This window comes from Salmo salar, chromosome ssa01 (assembly GCF_905237065.1).
Source record: "Salmo salar chromosome ssa01, Ssal_v3.1, whole genome shotgun sequence".
In the NCBI taxonomy this organism is placed as follows: Eukaryota; Metazoa; Chordata; class Actinopteri; order Salmoniformes; family Salmonidae; genus Salmo; species Salmo salar.
This window is the reverse complement of record NC_059442.1, coordinates 88,682,957-88,700,573: the sequence shown is the minus strand read 5'-3', so window position 1 is coordinate 88,700,573 and position 17,617 is coordinate 88,682,957. Positions and strand designations below refer to the sequence as shown.

Sequence of the window (17,617 nt, the reverse complement as noted above, 5' to 3'; positions counted from 1 at the left end):
TGGGACTTGGTCAGGTGTTTTAAGCATCGTCTGAGTTCAGGTCACCTAGCAGGACAAACTCAGACTAAGTGTAAGGTGCCAGGAGAGCGCTTAGGGCAGGTAGGGTACAGGCCGGTGCTGATGGAGGACGATAGCACCCAGCAACAATCAACAAAGAGCTATTTGAAAGTTTACTGCTTAAAACCAGCAAATCAAATTGTTTGGGGACAGACTTGGTGGAGACAACCGAGCACTGAAGGTGATCCTTGGTAAAGATTGCCACTCCCCCACCTTTGGAGGATCTGTCTTGCCGAAAAAGGTTAAACCAGAAAGGTTAACATTAGTATTCAAAACAGTCTTCCTTAACCACGTCTCAGTAATGACCAACACATCTGGATTGGAGCTGTGAACCCACACTTTAAATTGATACATTTTAGGCAATAAGCTTCTAGTGTTAACATGCAGAAAACACAGGCTTTTACGAGAGCATAAATCAGTGAAGCAGATATCAAAGCATGAATCAGAATTGGTGCTAGCAACAGTAGATGGGCATGCACATTTCCAGATATCATCAACAGTAATACATTCAAGACACGGCAGAGGACAGGGAGAGCTCTGCAGTGTTGATTTATGATGTTTGAATGTGCGTTAGATGGCAACAAGATCATATTGTACAGCAATTTCATCAGTAAACATGAATACAAAGCCGGCGAGAGGTGGTTAGAATAGGATGGGAGGCCAAAAGTCTGTGTAACCAATAGAGAGTCAGAGTCCCGAGTGTGGGAACAAACAGTCTGTCCCACAGTTGGGTAAACAAGAACGTTCATAGTCAACAAAGCATGCAGGAGTCATGAGGGAAATAGCAATATATATATATATATATATAACTCAGCAAAAAAAGAAACGTCCCTTTTTCAGGACCCCGTCTTTCAAAGATAATTCGTAAAAATCCAAATAACTTCACAGATCTTCATTGTAAAGGGTTTAAACACTGTTTTCCATGCAATTCATGAACATACACCTCTGGAACGGTCCTTAAGACACTAACAGCTTACAGACGGTAGGCAATTAAGGTCGCAGTTATGAAAACTTAGGACACTAAAAGAGGCCTTTCTACTGACTCTGAAAACACCAAAAGAAAGATGCCCAGGGTCCCTGCTCATCTGTGTGAACGTGCCTTAGGCATGCTGCAAGGAGGCATGAGGACTGCAGATGTGGCAAGGGCAATAAATGGCAATGTCCGTACTGTGAGACGCCTAAGACTGTTCTACAGGGAGACGGGACAGACAGCTGATCATCCTCACAGTGGCAGACCACGTGTAACAACACCTGCACAGGATCGGTACATCCGAACATCACACGCAGGCAATCTCAACGCTGTGTGTTAGAGGGAAGACATCCTCCTCCCTCATGTGGTACCCTTCCTGCAGGCTCATCCTGACATGATCCTCTAGCATGACAATGCCACCAGCCATACTGCTCGCTCTGTGCGTTATTTCCTGCAAGACAGGAATGTCAGTGTTCTGCCATGGCCAGCAAAGAGCCCGGATCTCAATCCCATTGAGCACGTCTGGGACCTGTTGGATCGGAGGGTGAGGGCTAGTGCCATTCCCCCCATAAATGTCCAGGAACTTGCAGGTGCCTTGGTGGAAGAGTGGGGTAACATCTCACAGCAAGAACTGGCAAATCTGGTGCAGTCCATGAGGAGGAGATGAACTGCAGTTTTTAATGCAGCTGGTGGCCCCACCAGATACTGACTGTTACTTTTGATTTTGACCCCCCCCCCCCTCCTCCCTTTGTTCAGGGACACATTATTCCATTTCTGTTAGTCACATGTCTGTGGAACTTGTTCAGTTTATGTCTCAGTTGTTAAATCTTGTTATGAAAATAAACACAGTTGACAGTGAGAGGACGTTTCTTTTTTTTGCTGAGTTTATAACAACTTTATAAGTGCAGAGTCACTCGCCCCAACAGTGCGACCATCAGTTGGTGATGGTTCACCAACTGTGAACCATCAGATCCTCCTCTCGACCCTCTCCGAGTTGGGCATCTCCGGCGCGGCTCACTCTTGGATTGCGTCCTACCTGACAGGTCGCTCCTACCAGGTGGCATGGCGAGAATCCGTCTCCGCACCACGTGCTCTCACCACTGGTGTCCCCCAGGGCTCAGTTCTAGGCCCTCTCCTATTCTCGCTATACACCAAGTCACTTGGCTCTGTCATATCCTCACATGGTCTTTCCTATCATTGCTACGCAGACGACAAACAATTAATCTTCTCCTTTCCCCCTTCTGATAACCAGGTGGCGAATCGCATCTCTGCATGTCTGGCAGACATAGCAGTGTGGATGACGGATCACCACCTCAAGCTGAACCTCGGCAAGACGGAGCTGCTCTTCCTCCCGGGGAAGGACTGCCCTTTCCATGATCTCGCCATCACGGTTGACAACTCCATTGTGTCCTCCTCCCAGAGTGCTAAGAGCCTTGGCGTGACCCTGGACAACACCCTGTCGTTCTCCGCTAACATCAAGGTGGTGACCCGATCCTGTAGGTTCATGCTCTACAACATTCGCAGAGTACGACCCTGCCTCACACAGGAAGCGGCGCAGGTCCTAATCCAGGCACTTGTCATCTCCCGTCTGGATTACTGCAACTCGCTGTTGGCGGGGCTCCCTGCCTGTGCCATCAAACCCCTACAACTCATCCAGAACGCCGCAGCCCGTCTGGTGTTCAACCTTCCCGCTCCTCCGCACACTCCACTGGCTTCCAGTTGAAGCTCGCATCTGCTACAAGACCATGGTGCTTGCCTACGGAGCTGTGAGGGGAACGGCACCTCCGTACCTTCAGACTCTGATCAGTCCCTACACCCAAAGAAGGGCACTGCGTTCATCCACCTCTGGCCTGCTCGCCTCCCTACCTCTGCGGAAGAACAGTTCCCGCTCAGCCCAGTCAAAACTGTTCGCTGCTCTGGCACCCCAATGGTGGAACAAGCTCCCTCACGACGCCAGGACAGTGGAGTCAATCACCACCTTCCGGAGACACCTGAAACCCCACCTCTTTAAGGAATACCTGGGATAGGATTAAGTAATCCTTCTAAACCCCGCCCCAAAACAGATATAGATGTACTATTGTAAAGTGGTTGTTCCACTGGATATCATAAGGTGAATGCACCAATTTGTAAGTCGCTCTGGATAAGAGCGTCTGCTAAATGACGTAAATGTAAATGCGTGTGTGCTGGAGGCGAGCGATAGCTCAGGAGAGAGGGGGAAGTGTGGTGGGGGTACCTGTATCAGACAGGGGGAGACAGGCCAGGGCAGACGGTGAACACATCGCCAGGTGGAACCAAGCAGCAGTGCAGCAGGCAACGGGAGTAGGTGACACACCCACTTGGGAGAAGCTTTTATTTCTGGGAGCATATTTCTTGTAGTCTTGTAGTGAAGTTGTATCTGGTCTGTTTCAGTTCCAGGTTGGATGGTGTCCTCAGGTCTCTGCTGTTTATTTGCCAGAGCACCCTCTATATAGCTTCGGAAAAGGAATCCTTGGTAGTAGTAATCCTTCCAGGTAATTTTGTCCAAAATTAGGTTGTAGGTTTGTAGCATCCTGAATAAGTCTATATTTTTGTAAAAACATGTTGGGAAATGTGAGAGCTCACATGCAGCTGTCTCTCTCTCTCTCTCTCTCTCTCTCTCTCTCTCTCTCTCATTATACTTTTTAGAGATTACTACAACAACAAAAACAATTTATATTGTCTTTAAACCTTTAAAGGCTTCTTCGAAGGAACTTATAGGGGTTCCCCCACAGTTTCAACTTGAAGAACCCCTAAAGGATACTCCAGGAACCTTTTTCTTTTTAGAGTGTAATGAGTAATGTAGGGATTAGTCCTTGTGCCACACATAGACTGGTGAGATTTCAGAATGAGAGAGGAACTATACTCACAGCAGGAGGGTGTTACTCATCACACAAAGTAGGTAATATAGATTTACATTCAATTCAAACATTTTAAAGTAATTATCCAGTGAAAATCAAACTTTTAAAAGTTCAAACTCTGTTAACTCATACCCAAATAAGGTTGTTGAGTCATTCTATACTCGTATTTGTGGCAAAGCATTAATTGGGGGAAAAAACACTTAAAACAAACCCTTCTCAAACTTGTATCTCAAACAGAAGGTTTAACAATTGCTTGCTCTTTCCTCATAGAGTATGATGTCAGAGGTCTAGAGGATGATGAGCTGGCTAATCAGCAGTCTACCTGCATTCAGATTTTTTATGACCGATATATGGCCACACCATTATGTTGTTGGGGTACACCCACAACATTCCAATACAGAAAAGCTGCTTTTTAACATAACTACAATTTTTGGAAGGAAAACTATTTCACTCATATTGTAAGTACTTGCATTCTTTTAAAGTATTTTATGTAAGCTAATCACACAAATAAAACATGAAAAAAATATATTAAAACATTTTCCTAAGTATCATTTTTAGGGCTCCCGAGTGGCGCATCACAATGCTAGAGGCGTCACTACAGATTCGGGTTCGATCCCGGGCTGTGTTCCAATATGGCTGACCAGTGGCTTCAAAGCCTCTCAATGGCCATACATAGCATCACCAATCCATGGTTTATATACATAATTATAACTGAACACTATTAAAGACTGCTTCATTATTATATTGCCAATTGACTTGAAACAAAATTACCTGTCAAATCATATTCTCAGTGTCTCTCTGGTAAGTTCATTAGATGGAGCTGATGTGGTGTACTGATAATTAATGTACAGAGTGCTTGCTGCCCGTTAGCGGTAACATTTCTAACCGTCGTTCAGGGCCCTTCTCTGTTGGCCCTCCCGTTCCATCGGAATCATTAGTAAGACTGTTTTACACCTTCCTGACAACACTGCTGATCCCTTTGTTCCTTAGTTTGACCAAGTTAACGTCATCTTCCTGTCCCTCTGGTTGCACCTCGATGTTCCCCACCAACCAGAACACCCACCAAATGAGACTGAGGATGATTATGACGGCCCCTGCATAGATGAATAAATCGTTGCAGGATATGTCTGCAACCACCCGGTCAACAATATGAACACTCCAACTATTTCGTGGACGACCGCAAACCAAATGGCATTTACAGTGGTCAACTCCCTGATATCTCCTCTCCACAAACTTCACGTCCTTTACTTATATTTGCGCCATGAAAATGGAAGTAAAATCAAATCAAATTATTAGTCACATGCAGCGAATACAACAGTGAAATGCTTACTTACGAGCCCCTAACCAACAATGCAGTTTAAAAAAAAATATGAGTAAGAAATAGAAGTAAGAAGTAATTAAAGAGCAGCACTACCCTCTGTTGTGCCTTGCGGTCAGAGGCCGAGCAGTTGCCATACCAGGCAGTGATGCAACCAGTCAGGATGCTCTCGATGGTGCAGCTGTAGAACCTTTTGAGGATCTGAGGACCCATGCCAAATCTTTTCTGTCTCCTGAGGGGGAATAGGTTTTGTCATGCCCTCTTCACAACTGTCTTGGTGTGCTTGGACCATGTTAGTTTGCTGGTGATGTAGATGCCAAGGAACTTGAAGCTCTCAACCTGCTCCACTACAGCCCCGTCCATGAAAATGGGGGCGTGCTCAGCCCTCCTTTTCCTGTAGTCTATAATCATCTCCTTTGTCTTGATCACGTTGAGGGAGAGGTTGTTGTCCTTGTCTCTGACCTCCTCCCTATAGGATGGTGTTGGAGTCGTGCCTGGCCATGCAGTCATCAGGAAGTACTGGAGGGGACTGAGAAAGAACCCCTGAGGGGCCCCCGTGTAGAGGATAAGCGTGGCAGATATGTTGTTACCTACCCTTACCACCTGGGCGTGGCCCGTCAGGAAGTCCAGGATCCAGTTACAGAGGGAGGTGTTTAGTCCCAGGGTCCTTAGCTTAGTGATGAGCTTCGAGGCCACTGTGGTGTTGAACGCTGAGCTGTAGTCAATAAATAGCATTCTCACATACAGTGGGAAGTTTACATACACTTAGGTTGGAGTCATTACAACTCATTTTTCAACCACTCCACAAATTCCTTGTTAACAAACTATAGTTTTTGCAAGTCGGTTAGGACATATACTTTGTGCACGGTCCTGTTTTTCCTGTAGTCCACAAATCATTCATTTTCAAAAGTTCTTTAAGGTCCAGAAAGTCATGTAATTTCCAAAAGTGGTGGATTCAGGTCGGTACACAGGTGTTGTGCACTGAAGCCTTTGGTCTGTTGGAGAGCACAGTGCGCACTCACAGAGACACATGCTGAAAGCTCACAGTAAAACATTTCTAAGTACTGTAACTTTTGGTTGTCAAGACAGCTTGAAGACATCTTCTTGGATGATACTTTATCATGCAAATATTTAGAAATTATTTTAGGGTCCATCTAAAATAGGCAAGGAATGGTATTTTCTGAAGTTCCCTCGAGAACAATAAAGGCAGCTGAATACCTGACAGGAGATGCAGCCTAATCAAAAACATCCAAGGGTCTCTAAATAAATACTTTTAAAAAAAAGTATATATATCATTATTTAAAAGACAATTAGGATCCAACAGAATATGTGATGAATTAATTCCTGCCCATTACATACTGCTGATGGACCTGCTCCTGACCCAACCGTCTCTGCTTGCACTTCATGACGGGTATCAAGACCAGCCCCTCCACCACACACATCCTCCTCACGGAAAGGTAGACCAGTGCAGTGGCATGTTAGGCATACTCACACCAGAGTGGAGCATCAGGGCTCCCATCACCATGACTGGTTTGTAGATGTAGGCCCAGCAATGTGATTCTGGAGTGTTTGGGTCTAGTTCTGGACACAGGACTCTCCTCACATCTTGTTCTAGGACGCCATCCTCATAAGGATGATGCAATGACTGTCTTGTCAGACTCCGCCCTCAAGTGACAAGCTGCCCTTACGGAACTGCCATTTTCCTCAAAGTGAACGAGATGAATAGTTTGCATCTCACCTCATGAATTAACATATACTTCTGCAATATAATTGTTTTGTCTTTATTAGATGCGCTTATCCAGAGTGACATTTGTCATATGCACTGAATACTTACAGGAGCAATTAAGGTTGCGCTTTCCTCAAGGGCAGGCCTTTTCACCTAGTCGGCCCCAGGATTCAAACCATCAACCTTTTACTGGCCCAATGCTTTTAACCACTAGGCTACCTGTTTACTGACAGCAGCCTCCCTACTTACGTGAGCCTGACTGCTCTTCGGTTCCTAAAGACAACTCCACCCCGTTAACCACACCACACAGGGAGGGGGGGGGGGGTCAATACTAGACAGATGTGGACCACTAGTAGGCGTGGATTGTCAACTCACTAACTGCAGCAGCTTTGAAATTCATGCGACAGTGAACAATTGACTTGGCATCAAATGGATATTACAGAAATATTTCAAGAATTTATGTTAAACATTAGTAAGACCACTAGTCTAATAAGAGCACTCTACAGTGAACCCAGTGTGACATTAGAAAGGTAAACACGGCCTGCTCTCAACAATAGCCTCGTCACCTGAGACTACTGTATTCTGACTGAGTTCACCATGGTAAACACCACTCAAGAATAATGCATCAGGAACCACACTAAAGAGCCTCATTTAATTGGTTTGCATCACATACAAATCTTACATAGTCACTAAATATTGACAGTGAGCCCATTTTGTATAACAAATTAAACACTTTGGTAGTATTTATTTTTAATTTACAAGTTGAGCTTACACAAGATGATTTTAAACAAAACCCTTTGAGGCAGACAATTGCAGCTCATTTGAGTTTGTCCTTGGATCAAGTCAACAAACTGAAATGTTAACAGTCCTATATTTATAAACCAGTCCTTTACAATCAGTGTGATGTAGTCAGTTCCATGTAGAGAAAGGGGGAGTAATACACAGACATTAATGGAGAGGAACGCTTTGTTCATTGAGTTGTCAAGACAAAACAGGCATCAAGATTGAAGCACTTTCCTTTAAGCAGCCTTCTTGGTCCTTTTGCTTTTTGTTTTCATAGCCTTCTTCCCCCCTGTCGGGTTGGGAGCCTTCTCAAGTCCCTTCTTGGTCTGCTTCTACAGGCAGAGATGAGTAATCAATTAGCACAGTACTGAGAGGAGTCTTCCGTAGATACATTAGTCATTAAGCATATGCTTTTATCCAGAGCAACTTAGTGCATTCATCTTTAAGACAGCTAGGTTGGACAACCATGCATAGAAAGTACATTTTTCTTCAATAACAGCCATCAGTAAAATCAGAGCTGGGGGGGGGGGGGCGAGGATTATTTAAGATACTGTTTGTAGAGGTGGGTTTTCTGATGTTTTCAGAAGATGGGCAAGGACTGCTATCCTAGCTTCAGGGGGAAGCTGGTTCCACCTCTGGTGTGCCAGGAGAGAGAATGGACTGATACAAAGTGTCAATTAACCTCAGTCTATCAGTGTTCAAAGAGAGTGAACAGGGAGACGGCACAAAAAGGACACCGCTCCCCTGCCTCACTGGAATGAGGTTCATATAGCACTGGATTTAAACCAAAATTCATAGAGTGAACCAGATTCCGAGCCAGTGCAAAGACAAGTCAGCAAGTATGTAATTTGACAAAGACAAATTGATCCAACTAAAAATAGAATCTAATTAAAATGCATTTGGTTTGACACATGTGGTACAGACCTCCAGTTTAGCCTTTTTGCTTGGTGTTACTATGGGAACAAGCTGTGGAATGTCTTCCTCTAGCTCAGTACCAGTGTTTCTTTCTGTAGACTTCTGTTCCTTAGCAGATTTCTGTTTGCTTGAATTTCTCTGGAATTCACAAACAAAAATGTTACAGGTATTCTCTATGAGCAGGAGGATGTGGGGTCTGTGTCTCATAAACTGCTCAAAAAAATAAAGGGAACACATCCTAGATCTGAATGAATGAAATAATCTTATTAAATACTTTTTTCTTTACATAGTTGAATGTGCTGACAACACAATCACACAAAAATAATCAATGGAAATCCAATTTATCAACCCATGGAGGTCTGGATTTGGAGTCACACTCAAAATTAAAGTGGAAAACCACACTACAGGCTGATCCAACTTTGATGTAATGTCCTTAAAACAAGTCAAAATGAGGCTCAGTAGTGTGTGTGGCCTCCACGTGCCTGTATGACCTCCCTACAACGCCTGGGCATGCTCCTGATGAGGTGGCGGATGGTCTCCTGAGGGATCTCCTCCCAGACCTGGACTAAAGCATCCGCCAACTCCTGGACAGTCTGTGGTGCAACGTGGCGTTGGTGGATGGAGCGAGACATGATGTCCCAGATGTGCTCAATTGGATTCAGGTCTGGGGAACGGGCGGGCCAGTCCATAGCATCAATGCCTTCCTCTTGCAGGAACTGCTGACACACTCCAGCCACATGAGGTCTAGTATTGTCTTGCATTAGGAGGAACCCAGGGCCAACCGCACCAGCATATGGTCTCACAAGGGGTCTGAGGATCTCATCTCGGTACCTAATGGCAGTCAGGCTACCTCTGGCGAGCACATGGAGGGCTGTGCGGCCCCCCAAAGAAATGCCACCCCACACCATGACTGACCCACCGCCAAACCGGTCATGCTGGAGGATGTTTCAGGCAGCAGAACGTTCTCCACGGCGTCTCCAGACTCTGTCAAACGTGCTCAGTGTGAACCTGCTTTCATCTGTGAAGAGCACAGGGCGCCAGTGGCGAATTTGCCAATCTTGGTGTTCTCTGGCAAATGCCAAACGTCCTGCACGGTGTTGGGCTGTAAGCACAACCCCCACCTGTGGACGTCGGGCCCTCATACCACCCTCACGGAGTCTGTTTCTGACCGTTTGAGCAGACACGTGCACATTTGTGGCCTGCTGGAGGTCATTTTGCAAGGCTCTGGCAGTGCTCATTCTCCTCCTTGCACAAAGGCGGAGGTAGCGGTCCTGCTGCTGGGTTGTTGCCCTCCTACGACCTCCTCCACATCTCCTGATGTACAGGTCTGTCTCCTGGTAGCACCTCCATGCTCTGGACACTACGCTGACAGACACAGCAAACCTTCTTGCCACAGCTCGCATTGATGTGCCATCCTGGATGAGCTGCACTACCTGAGCCACTTGTGTGGGTTGTAGACTCCGTCTCATGCTACCACTAGAGTGAAAGCACCGCCAGCATTCAAAAGTGACCAAAACATCAGCCAGGGAGCATAGGAACTGAGAAGTGGTCTGTGGTCACTACCTGCAGAACCACTCCTTTATTGCCTATAATTTCCACCTGTGTCTATTCCATTTGCACAACAGCATGTGAAATTTACTGTCAATCAGTGTTGCTTCCTAAGTGGACAGTTTGCTTTCACAGAAGTGTGATTGACTTGGAGTTACATTGTGTTGATTAAGTGTTCCCTTTATTTTTTGAGCAGTAACATACATACATACACACACGAAATTGACCTCCATAGTCCATATGTGGCACTAGGGGCTATGTTGATGTTCCCAGAGAGTGAACAGGGAGACGGCACAAAAAGGACACCACTCCCCTGCCTCACTGGAATGAGGTTCATATAGCACTGGATTTAAAACCAAAATTCATACTGAGTGAACCAGGTTCCGAACCAGTGCAAAGACAAGTCCTTTGAAAGATTTAATTTGACAAATAGATATGACTTACATTATAATCTTAAAATACTATTTACAATCATTTGTGTGTAGCACTCCTACCTTGGCATCCATGGCTGCACGGGCCTGTTTCTGTGTCTCCTCTAAGAGGGTCAGGTGGTTAATGTTAGAGGTGTAGATGGGCAGAGCTACTGATGACTGGCTCTTCAGGTGGATGATCTTAATCAATGGTCCTTTCTGCAAAGCAGTAAGAGAGCAGCCATCTAGTCTCAAACATGTACTTTCACGCATACCTTTTTTAGGTCAACTTCATTTCTGCAAAAAACATTTAATGGTACAGCCAAAAGCATTGCTATCCTGTGTATAGCATCTGATTGTGGCCTCTTGTCAAAGGCCTTGCTTTGTTGGGGCGTGGGAGGCACATGGGTTTAATGTACCACAGTACTACAGGCCCAGTAAACTCACCCCAGACAACAGTTCTCGAAAGCATTTTCAGACTGGGCCCCAAACATTTATTTAACATTGAGTATACCTGACCATAATACGTGTAAATATCTGTAGTGACTGGATACAAGTCATTAGTGAGCTCGAGGATCCCTGGCAGCAAACTCACCATGCGTAGTTTGGTCACAACGGTGCTAACAGCCGATTCAATATTCTCGGCTATTTCATCTGCAGCCATCCCAGAGTGGGCCACACGAGCCATGCTAAAAAAATCAATTACATGATACAAGAGGCAGTGTAAATTAATGAATTCTATGAACACTAACAATATTAGACACTTGCCATTTTGTGTCAAAGTTGTAGAGACAGACTCCAATAGAGAGGGAGGGCCGTCTGGATATACTTTGAGTCACTATGGCACCATCATTGCCCATGGCCAACACAGACAGGAAGACAGGGTTTGCTGGGGTGCACTTATTCATCAAGTCAAGCTGGGAGCAGGCCTCACCAGCAGCAGCCTTTCTTAGAAATGGAGATGGTTGTTCCCTGGATGGTTCGCTGGATGTCCAAGGCCAGCTTCTTGCTCCGCAGGTTTACTGACAAAGGCTCCCTAAGCAGAGGAGAGAAAACACCCCATTAGATTAGAACGCCAGAAGGGCTAGCTTGAAAGCACATGTGAACTTAAGTGATTTGATGCATTTCAAAGCCAGGGAACAGCACTTGGGGCTATGTTGATGTTCCCAGAGAGTGAACAGGGAGACGGCACAAAAAGGACACCACTCCCCTGCCTCACTGGAATGAGGTTCATATAGCACTGGATTTAAAACCAAAATTCATACTGAGTGAACCAGGTTCCGAACCAATGCAAAATAAGTGAAAACAGATTTCATTTGACTAAAATAGACAAGTTGATCAACCAATAAAACATTTACACGCGTACTTTTTCCTCTCGTAAAAGTGCTTGCCAATGTGCGAGGACAGCATGCGACGAACACGGTCGTCTGACAGGAACATGTCAAAATTCCCCAGCAGCCTTCGTTTGGCCTCAAAGGGCTTGTACTCGGTCCTCAGCGTTTTGTAAGGGATCACCTATAGAAAGACAGGGATATGCCTGGGTGAGTCATGCACCAACAAGTAAAGGAACATATCAAAAAACGACAAGCTCTGATCATTATTACATGCGTATACAGTATGTAACTGTGTCAAAGTTGTAGAGACAGACTCCAATAGAGAGGGAGGTCCATCTGGATATACTTTGAGTCACTATGGCACCATCATTGGCCAAGGCCAACACAGACAGGAGGACAAGGTTTGCTGAGGTGCACTTATTCACATTGGATGACCAAACACTAGCTACAGACTAGAGGTCGACAAATTATGATTTTTCAATGCCGATACAGATTATTGGAGGACCAAAAAGAGCCGATACCGATTAACTCAGACGTTTTTTTTTGGTAATAATAACAATTACAACAATACTGAATGAACACTTATTTTAACTTAATAGAATACATCAATAAAATCAATTTAGCCTCAAATAATGAAACATGTTCAATTTGGTTTAAATAATGCAAAAAAAAAAAAAAGTGTTGGAGAAGTAAATGTGCAATATGTGCCATGTAAGAAAGCTAACGTTTAAGTTCCTTGCTCAGAACTTGAGAACATATGAAAGCTGGTGGTTTCTTTTAACATGAGTCTTCAATATTCCCAGGTAAGAAGTTTTAGGTTGTAGTTATTATTGGAATTATAGGACTATTTCTCTCTATACGATTTGTATTTCATATACCTTTGACTATTGGATGTTCTTATAGGCACTTTATAGTATTGCCAGTGTAACAGTATAGCTTCCGTCCCTCTCCTCGCTCCTACCTGGGCTCGAACCAGGAACACATCGACAACAGCCACCCTCAAAGCAGCGTTACCCATGCAGAGCAAGGGGAACAACTACTCCAAGTCTCAGAGCAAGTGACGTTTGAAACACTATTAGCGCGCACCCGGCTAACTAGCTAGCCATTTCGCATCGGTTACACCAGCCTAATCTTGGGTGTTGATAGGCTTGAAGTCATAAACAGCACAATGCTTGAAGCACAGCGAAGAGCTGCTGGCAAAACGCACGAAAGTGCTGTTTGAATGAATGCTTTACGAGCCTGCTGCTGCCTACCACCGCGCAGTCAGACTGCTCTATCAAATCACAAACTTAATTATAATATAATCAACACACAGAAATACAAGCCGTAGGTCATTAATATGGTCGAATCCGGAAACTATCATCTCGAAAACAAAACGTGTTTCCTTTCAGTGAAATACAGAACTGTTCCGTATTTTATCTAACGGGTGGCATCCCTAAGTCTAAATATTCCTGTTACATTGCACAACCTTCAACGTTATATAATTACGTAAAATTCTGGCAAATTAGTTCGCAACGAGCCAGGCGGCCCAAACTGTTGCATACTCTGCGTGCAATGAACCCAAGAGAAGTGACAATTTCACCTGGTTAATATTGCCTGCTAACCTGGATTTCTTTTAGCTAAATATGCAGGTTTAAAAATATATACTTGTGTATTGATTAACCTGTTATGGCTAGGGGGCAGTATTTTCACGGCTGGATTAAAAAACGTACCCGATTTAATCTGGTTACTACTCCTGCCCAGTAACTAGAATATGCATATAAGTATTGGCTTTGGATAGAAAACACTCCAAAGTTTCTAAAACTGTTTGAATGGTGTCTGTGAGTATAACAGAACTCAAATGGCAGGTCAAAACCTGAGAGATTCCTTTACAGGAAGTGGCCTGTCTGACCATTTCTTGAACTTCTTTGCCATCTCTATCTTTTACAAAGGATCTCTGCTCTAACGTGACACTTCCTACGTCTTCCATGGGCGCTCAGAGCCAGGGAAAAACCTGAATGTCATCATCCCAGCCCCAGGCTGAAACACTATCGCCTTTCTCAAGTGGCCGATCAAGGGACTGTGGGCTTAGGCGCGTGCCCTGGCCGCCCCCGTCTTTGTGATTTTTCCTCTGTTTGCCGAAAAGGAGATCCCCGGTCGGAATATTATCGCTTTTTTACGAGATAAATTGCATAAAAATTGATTTTAAACAGCGGTTGACATGCTTCAAAGTACGGTAATGGAATATTTAGACATTTTTTGTCACGAATTGCGCCATGCGCGCGACCCTGATTTACCATTTCGGATAGTTTCTGGAACGCACGAACAAAACACCGCTATTCGGATATAACAATGGATTATTTGGGACCAAACCAACATTTGTTATTGAAGTAGCAGTCCTGGGAGTACATTCTGACGAAGACAACAAAAGGTAATCAAACTTTTATAATAGTAAATCTGATTTTGGTGAAGGCTAAACTTGCCGGGTGTCTAAATAGCTAGCCCGTGATGGCTGGGCTATGTACTTAGAATATTGCAAAATGTGCTTTCACCAAAAAGCTATTTTAAAATCGGACATATCGAGTGCATAGAGGAGTTCTGTATCTATAATTCTTAAAATAATTCTTATGCTTTTTGTGAACGTTTATCGTGAGTAATTTAGTAAATTGTTAGTAAATTCCCCGGAAGTTTGCGGGGGGTATGCTAGTTCTGAACGTCACATGCTAATGTAAAAAGCTGTTTTTGGATATAAATATGAACTTGATTGAACAAAACATGCATGTATTGTATAACATAATGTCCTAGGCGTGTCATCTGATGAAGATCAAAGGTTAGTGCTGCATTTAGCTGTGGTTTGGGTTTATGTGACATTACGTTTTTATCCGGCCGTGTAAAAGGTCTTAAAAAAAATGCTAAAAATATATTTTTTTTAAACCCCAAAAACTGGCAAATCGACACCCAGAAATACCGATTGTTATGAAAATTTGAATCGGCCCTAATTAACCTGTCAAGGTGTAGGGGGCAGTATTTTCGATTTCGGATGAAAAGCATGCCCAGAGTAAACTGCCTAATACTTGGGCCCAGAGTCAACACTGAAGTTTCTAAAACTGTTTGAATGATGTCTGAGTATAACAGAACTCATATGGCAGGCAAAACCCCGAGAAAAATCCAACCAGGAAGTAAGAAATCTGATGCTTGTAGTCTTTTTAAGTCATTGCCTATCTAACAGTGACTTAAGGTTCACATTGCACTTCCTAAGGCTTCCACTAGATGTCAACAGTCTTTAGAACCTTGTTTCAGGCTTTTGCATTGAACAGAGCGAACAAGAAGGCCGGGAAGTTGGCAACTCAGAAAATGACATGAGTTCATTGGTGCGCATTTACTTGATGAGGTAGCTGTGTTCCATAACGTTTTTCAAGACATTGATATCTTATTGAAGTTGTATGTTAAAAAGGCCCTAAAGATTGATGCTATACAATGTTTGACATGTTCCAACGAACGTAAATAGAACTTTTGACTTTGTCGTGAAATTTTCAGTGCGCTTCCTACATTTGGAGTAGTTTACTGAACGCGCAAACAAGGAGGTATTTGGACATAAATTATGGACTTTATCAAACAAAACAACATTTGTGGACCTGGGATTCCTGGAAGTGCCTTCTGATGAAGATCAAAGGTAAGTGAATATTTAATGCCATTTATGATTTTAGATGACTCAAATGGCGGTTGCATTCAGGAGATGTTTATCTATAATTCTTTGAATAAGTTTAATATTTTATCAACGTTTATGATGAATATTTTTGTAAATTGTTGTGCTGATTCACCGGCACTTGAGGAAAAATATTTTCTGAACATCATGCACCAATTTAAAATGGGGTTTTTGGATATAAATTTTAACTTTATCAAACAAAACATACATGTATTTTGTAACATTGAGTCCTGGGAGTGTCATCTGATGAAGATCAAAGGTTAGTGCTTACTTTTAGCTGTATTTATGGTTTTTGTGACCCCTCTCCTGCTTGGAAAATGGCTGTGTGGTTTCTCTTGTGTTGGCACTGTCCTAACAATCTAACTTTATGCTTTCGCCGTAAAGCCCTTTTGAAATTGGACAATGTGATTGGATTAAGAAGAGGTTTATCTTTAAAAATGGTGTAAAATAGTTGTATGTTTGAGAACTTTAAATTATGACATTTTGTTTTGAATTTGGCGCTGTGATTTTTCACTGGCTGTTGAATAATGTGAACCGTGGGTGGCCCACGTAGCCCTGAGAAGTTAATCGGTCATTCCGATTAATCAGTTGACCTCTACTACAGACTAAAGTAAATCAGATGAAGAGATGCATTGGAGGACGAGGTAAGCACTTCAGGTGTCTAGAAAACCAAACACAATCAATAATAACTAATATTATTAGTGGTGTTAGTAATACCTCTGTGACGTTCTTGACACCCCTCTCAGCCAGTAGTTTTTTGTAGAACCTCTGGGTCTGGTCAGGGGTCATGTTGGGCTCATCTCTGGTGAAGAGACACACCTCATCTGTGTCGGTGCGGATGCCATGAGGCAAGGGGCTGAGGGAGAAACAGAAGACGTGTGGTTATTACTGGACAGTTTCACCACTATACTGCAGGACAAGGGGTTGCCTGGGCTACACATTCAATTTATTTGTCTATAGCTATGCATGTATTATGTAACCATGTTGGTTTGTAGCTCTGGACAGTGTTGGCAGAGGGACTCACATGCGGATGGTCTGGGCCTGCTTGGGAATTTTCCATAGTGTAAAGAGGAGGGATAGGTGTTGACTCTCATCCAGGAGCAGAGAGTCTGGGGTAGACTTAGTCTTCAGGAAAGCCTGCAGTGCTTGAACTGCCTTCTTTACCTGGGAACACAATGAGAAGTTATTAATTAATGTAAAAACAGTGAAATGAATATTTCTGTAATTTTGTTAAAATAGACATGAGCTAAATGCAAATAACTAGCCGCATTAGGTTTGCTAACTAAGTTACCCAAATTGTCCTGAACAAGTCAGCTCAGGTGAGAAAGCGAACGATAGCTAGCCAACGTTAAAACCTTTCCCACTTTTAACCTACAAAAGTCGGACTAGTAAAAGGGTCGATATTTTTCCAATGGCAGTTTTACTAAGAACAACTGGAAGGAGTTGTAGACAACTCTGAAAATGTGTTCACAGCGTTCCCAGTTAATATACAGAAAATAAGTGACTTGCCTCGTGTTGCGAACTATCCGACCGCACAAGCTAACGCTAACTAGCTTGCTATCCAGCTGGTTGCTAACTCCAAAGAAAGGTGGCTTACAAAACATAACCTACTGATATCACCCCGCTTTTCCTGGCATCCATATAACTACACTTTGTTGAAGAAGACATTATCAAAGTAATTTTTAGACATTACCTGCACCCGATCCAGCACCAACTCCTCAGATTTGTCTGCCATGCTTCTTCACGTGTTTTATCCGGGGTAACGCATGCGCATATCGATTGGCCCACGTCACTCTTGTAATTGAAACTTTCCAACTTTATTTGCAAACAGTTTGAGGACAATTCAAAAAGGTCACGAGTTACCACCGCCACAAAGTCATAAATTTTAACCTGACCCTAACCTCAACCCCTCTGCTAACCTTATGCCTAACCATAACCTTAAATGAAGACCAATTTTGACTTTGTGGCTGTGATAACTAGTGGAAACCATTCCGA

At 43.6% G+C, this 17,617-nt stretch overlaps 1 protein-coding gene and 2 non-coding genes across 4 annotated transcripts; all 3 read right to left on the bottom strand.

Annotated features, from left to right (window-relative positions):
* Positions 1-7,580: 7,580 nt before the first annotated feature.
* On the bottom strand, positions 7,581-17,424 carry rsl1d1 (ribosomal L1 domain containing 1). Of its 2 annotated transcripts, XM_014208462.2 has the most exons (9): positions 17,316-17,424; positions 16,647-16,786; positions 16,340-16,478; positions 11,970-12,118; positions 11,538-11,639; positions 11,199-11,292; positions 10,688-10,822; positions 8,655-8,783; positions 7,581-8,062 (listed from the first exon to the last, which is right to left on the bottom strand). In XM_014208462.2, exons 1-9 carry the CDS (start codon positions 17,355-17,357, stop codon positions 7,967-7,969), a joined length of 1,026 nt encoding a protein of 341 aa, XP_014063937.1. In that variant the 5' UTR covers positions 17,358-17,424; the 3' UTR covers positions 7,581-7,966. The 2 variants fall into 2 exon arrangements, with proteins under 2 accessions (XP_014063937.1, XP_014063946.1); XM_014208471.2 differs by lacking the exon at positions 8,655-8,783.
* On the bottom strand, positions 11,374-11,501 carry LOC123726827 (small nucleolar RNA SNORA55). Its single transcript, XR_006758981.1, has one exon. It is a non-coding gene; the product is annotated as a small nucleolar RNA SNORA55 (small nucleolar RNA).
* Positions 12,225-12,352, bottom strand: LOC123726826 (small nucleolar RNA SNORA55). The gene has a single exon (XR_006758979.1). It is a non-coding gene; the product is annotated as a small nucleolar RNA SNORA55 (small nucleolar RNA).
* Positions 17,425-17,617: the final 193 nt, after the last annotated feature.

What these genes read in the sequence shown, in the direction of transcription:
- rsl1d1 (XM_014208462.2), bottom strand. Translation starts at nt 17,357, where the DNA reads ATGGCAGACAAATCTGAGGAGTTGGTGCTGGATCGGGTGCAG. An exon ending in CACTTTTACGAGAGGAAAAA is followed by an intron (nt 11,640 to 11,969) that starts GTACGCGTGTAA and finishes TCCTCTGCTTAG; the next exon opens with GGAGCCTTTGTCAGTAAACC. An exon ending in TTGTGACCAAACTACGCATG is followed by an intron (nt 10,823 to 11,198) that starts GTGAGTTTGCTG and finishes ACTGCTTTGCAG; the next exon opens with AAAGGACCATTGATTAAGAT.